General features: G+C 39.5%; 1 protein-coding gene across 1 annotated transcript in view; it reads left to right on the forward strand.

Annotated features, from left to right (window-relative positions):
* LOC138039698 (uncharacterized) overlaps positions 1-5000 on the forward strand; it is a 12901-nt gene that overhangs the window by 5523 nt on the left and 2378 nt on the right. The window contains exon 4 of the mRNA XM_068885544.1: positions 215-262. Within this exon, the coding sequence (XP_068741645.1) occupies positions 215-262 (48 nt within the window). The remainder of the gene's footprint in view (positions 1-214; positions 263-5000) is intronic.

Genomic DNA, 5000 nt, shown 5'->3' on the forward strand with positions numbered 1-5000 from the left:
CGTGGGTAAAGGAAGTAACAGCTACCTCTCCCCCCCCCCTTCCACGTCCAGCAGGGTACGTAATCCCACTCGTTGTGGTTTGGACGCTGTAGTGCGTACTTATAACCAAAAAACGAAACTCGTCAATCGAATGCATTATGGTTAATATCTGATTGGATACTGACAGCATAAATGAGTCACTAAGTAGTACGATATTATTTCTCTTGTTTAACAGCATCTTCACCTAGTACCCTTCCTGTCACCCCAGCAACAAAGCCACCAGGTAATGAAATGGTCATGTTAAAACGTTCAGTACGTTTTCATTTGCTAACCTCGAAAGAAGCGTTATACATTTTAGACCTATATGTACATGTTTAATATTATTAGTTAAAAAGTAAAAGTGTATTTAAAATAGAGTCTATTAATAAAACTACCTTTAAAACGTTCCATGTTAACACAAGGTAGTAGACTTGTTTGGGTTCTGAGGCGCTTTGACGATTCTTTAACTCTGGGAACCAAATTATAGAGGGAATGAGGCAATTTTTTTTTTCAAGCAAGTCGAAGGAACTGCTGCACCGTATTAAGTTCAGGCACAGAGGCTGCATGAACCAGTTAACCATAATTTTAGGTAAAACTAAAAACTGAAATAAATGATCAGTTTCCACTTGGTGATGTCCTTCCTTTCTTAACCTCCTCAAACTTAGAGGTACGTATTCGCTTCCAACAGTCATCGTTTGATGTGTTCTGTAAATCAGCCATTGCCATGGAAAGTTATTCCAAGCAGCACTAGAAATTCGGCCTGCTATATATTACCGATCGGACTAGAATTTTAACTTCTTTAAACTTGGATAGATTGCCCAGCATACAGTTTGTACTTGACCAGCCGAGGTATTGAGAAATTACACCACTAGCACAATCAGATCCGGCCTTATTTACAATAACTTGCATTGTAGTATCATTAGCATATTTACCAAAAGAAGCATTCGGACAGTTTACAAGATCGAGATCACAAAGCAAAAGGTAATTAAAAAATCCATATAATAAACTACTTACTAACCGAGCTAGCTCGAGCCGTGCTGGGGAATATTGGCCCTGAGTCGTTTTTGTACGGACCTCGCTGCGCACGACCGTACTGCCACGACCTTGGGCCAATATTTCCCTGGCAGTACGGCCCTCGCGCTCGGTTAGTAAGAAGTTATTAAGGGGTCAACCAGAAGTCATACCAGCAGAGGCCCTTTGGTTGACAGGTCTTCACACGTTCGCACGACGAAACAGATCCTTTTCTGAGGTTAAAAACCTCGCTACCGGCCTAACTCTTCTTCCTACTTTCCCAACCGCTTGAAAACCGCGGTAAATCAGCCATCGCCAAAAAATGTTTTTTTTTTCCTCAAAAAATATTTAATGTTAGGGGGAAAAAATACATCATTTTAAAGCTAAGAAAATAAGCTTTCCAACAGCATATAACGTATTTACAGACAACTGAAACATTTTATAAAAGCGAAAGTTGAACGAAAAAATTTAAGAAAAATGACAGTAAAATATGTTTTCTAGGCAAAATTTGGTCATTTTAGCGTTGATTACGAATTTTTGGATGCAAAACTAAAATTTTCTGCAATTTATCTGTTTTCGTGGACATAAATTCGACCAAAAACTGATGAGGCACGAATATTTTTAGATTTTTAGGAATAATAGATAACGTGGATTCAATGCGTAATGTGATAATGCGATAAAAGTGTCCAATTTGCGACCCATTGCTAACGGCAACGGAAGCGATCGCATTACGAATAATTAACCTCTGTTGCCAAAGACCACCCAAATAACCGGTCAGTGTAAAACGCAGACTGCAGACTGCAGACCAGGGATAAAATGAAGACTGAGGGTAAAATGCAGACTGCAGACTGCAGACTGCGGGTTAATAAAATAATAATGAAAGAGTTATAAGAGTGTTAGTAGCCGTTTCTACTTTCACACTGAAACCCCAACACAGCTCCCATCGCTTTGGTTGCCCCACCGCATGTTTTAAATCCGGATTTTCATCGAACTCTGTAAGATTTGAAGTTGTTTGAATCCTTGTTGTTGTTGTTGTTGTTGTTGTTGGAAAAAGGATAGTTTCGTTAAGTGAGTTGCTTTTAGGCAAAGAAGTCACCACCCCGTAATTCAACTGTCCATTTTCCTGCACTGAACAAAGTAATCGAGTAATTCCCCAATAACTCAAATTTATTTTGACACGCATGGCTACAATACCAATTAACAAAGACAGAGATAACGTGGATTTTGCAACCATTTAACGTTTCAATTTAGTCTGCTTAAGCCAGTATGATTGAGGTGTAAAAATTTCTTATTAGGATCCTTTCATTCGCTTTCGTGTACGTTATGTTTATCCTTTAGTTCACAAATTCGTTTGTTTTGCATCTTGAAGATGTAATTTTCAATTATAACCTCTCCCTAGGGGTTATCACGCATAGCTTAACCAATGAAATCCCCGCGTCCTAATTGCGAGCGAAAGCGAAAACAAGCGAATATTTGGCCGGAAAACACAATAATGTGAGATCAAAGGAACATGTGGTGAAGACACGCAATTGCGGCATCGTTTCGACAATAATCTTACCTTTTCAGCGATTTTAACGCTTGAAATTCCATTCAATCCACCTGGTCTAGTCTTTGAATTCACTATTATCGCTGCCCTGCGAATCTTCAGTGTTCTACATAACAGCACACTTGGTAAAAGACGGCTCGACGGGCGACAAATTGTTGTCGATGTTGTCGCCTGTCTTGTTCAGTATCCAATTGATTTGCCTTTATTGAGCTTCATAAGGGTATATTTTGTTCAAAGATCTACTAAAACGCCATTCGCGCTACAGGACCCGGTTAATTGAGTTTATCGTTATAATGTGTCCACCAGAGAAATCTACGCATTTCCCACTACTGTCTCGATCCTAAGAAAATACGCGCAGCAGGGCTCTATGCACAAAGACACCACTTAGCAGGGGATTGACAGGCAAAATTTTTACCGACACGGAAAATAAAACAAATAAAACGGAGAAATCTACCCATTTTCCGACTGGGATTGCCATACGGCAACCCAGTAATTAAACAAATAAGGGCAACTAACGCTGTCCTGTGGTGAGCCTTTGTTCACATTGTATCAGCAGCAGCTACGTACAACCCCTAAACATTGACCGATTTCGTAAAAAAACGAAGATACCGGTTAGTAATATACGGATTTAAGTTAAGGGCCTTTCATTTGTCACTGAGTAAACCATGCTTCACGTTGTCAAATGCTTTAGTAAAGTCCATAGCAAAGAAATTGAAACGAACATATCTACACTCCCTATCATCCAATGCTTTCAAACAGTTATGCTACATATTGGTCAAGGCATCTGTACAGTTTCATCCTCCCCGGTACGCATATTGAGTCGGGCCTAGATTTTATGCAAACGCGTGTTTACTAAATTTGTGATAGACAATTTTCTCGAAGCACCTGGCAATAACAGGGGTTACGGTTAATACCATGAAAGTCTTGGTGTTGCGTAAGTGTCTTCACCTTGGGAAGTGAACTGATGATAGACTCTTTCCATGCCTCAGGCCATGTGTAGGAACACACGGATATGTTTTAAATAAGGGTAACCATCGGTGCTAAAAATAGAGCATTATATCCCCAAACCCGGTAGGGTCACATTGTCCGGTCCTGATGCTATCTTTTTAATCTTCGACAAGGTTAGCATAACTTCGGTTTCACTGAGTCTAGGCGATAGATGCTTTTCTCCATCGATTTCTTGGTACAACGGCTCCATGTAACTATCATCTTGACAAAGTTTTGGGAAAAATTCATTCAGACCACGTATAGAAGACTCTCGTTTAAGGACGGTGCCCACTAATTAAAGACATTTTTGCCCCTGTGTGTTATTATTCATGAAATGAAGATCTTAACAAGTGTAATTGAAATCCAAAAAGAAAATTGGGGGAAACAAAGCATTTTTCAAAAATAATTCATGAACAATATGTGTAAAAATCTTTAAAATACAAGGCAATGTATGATGTTTTTTCTCAGATTCAAGCTTACTTCTCTCTCATTAATGCATGGTTACCCCCCATTTTCTTTGTGGATACCAAGAGTACTTACTAAGATCTTTCTTTACAGAGATATCACCGATCACACTCGAGCCCTTCAAACGGATATCGATCGTTTGGCGAACTGGGCGACCCTCTGGCAGCTTAGATTCAATCCAGAGAAATGTGAATCGATGCGTATAACTCACAGCCGTGACAGGTCGGTCCCCTCCTATACAATGGGATCAAGTATTACGTCTGTCAAGTGTACGAAAGATCTAGGAGTCCTTATCTCCTCTGATTTATCGTGGAGCGCCCAAGTTCACGCCGTTGTGCACAAGGCAAATAGAATCTTGGGTGTTGTTTATAGAACTCTTGGGCCCTCAAATGTAGAGGCTTTCTCTACCCTGTATAAGTCCTTAGTGCGACCTGTTCTCGAATATGCCGTTCCAGTACTGGTGTCCATACCTAGTCAAGGACATCCTAGCACTTGAAAAAGTCCAGAGGAGAGCATCGCGCCTTGCATTAGGTCAAAGAAGAGGAGATATGGGGTATGAAGACCGCCTCAAAATTCTAAAATGGCCCACTTTAGAGAAACGCAGACACTACATCTCCCTTGTAGAGTGTTATAAAACCGTATTTGGCCTAAATGGTTTAAATTTTAGTGACTTTTTCGAACTAGCTTTAGATACCCGGACACGTGCTAATCATCCTTTTAAATTATTTGTGAAAAGCGCAAAAGTAAATCCTTATAAATACTCATTTTTCGTTCGTATAGTAAAGGATTGGAACAACCTACCACTACACGTAGTAGAAGCTGAATCTTTTAACATTTTTAAAACCAGACTGAAGTCTTTCCTTAATTTGTAAATTTGTAAATATGTAATCATGATGCTTGTTTTAGTTTTTAATTTCAGGAAACGTTATAGGGTCAACCTCGTGTTTCCTTTTCATGATGTATTTTTATATTT

Source organism: Montipora capricornis, chromosome 3 (assembly GCF_036669925.1).
Source record: "Montipora capricornis isolate CH-2021 chromosome 3, ASM3666992v2, whole genome shotgun sequence".
Taxonomy (NCBI): Eukaryota; Metazoa; Cnidaria; class Anthozoa; order Scleractinia; family Acroporidae; genus Montipora; species Montipora capricornis.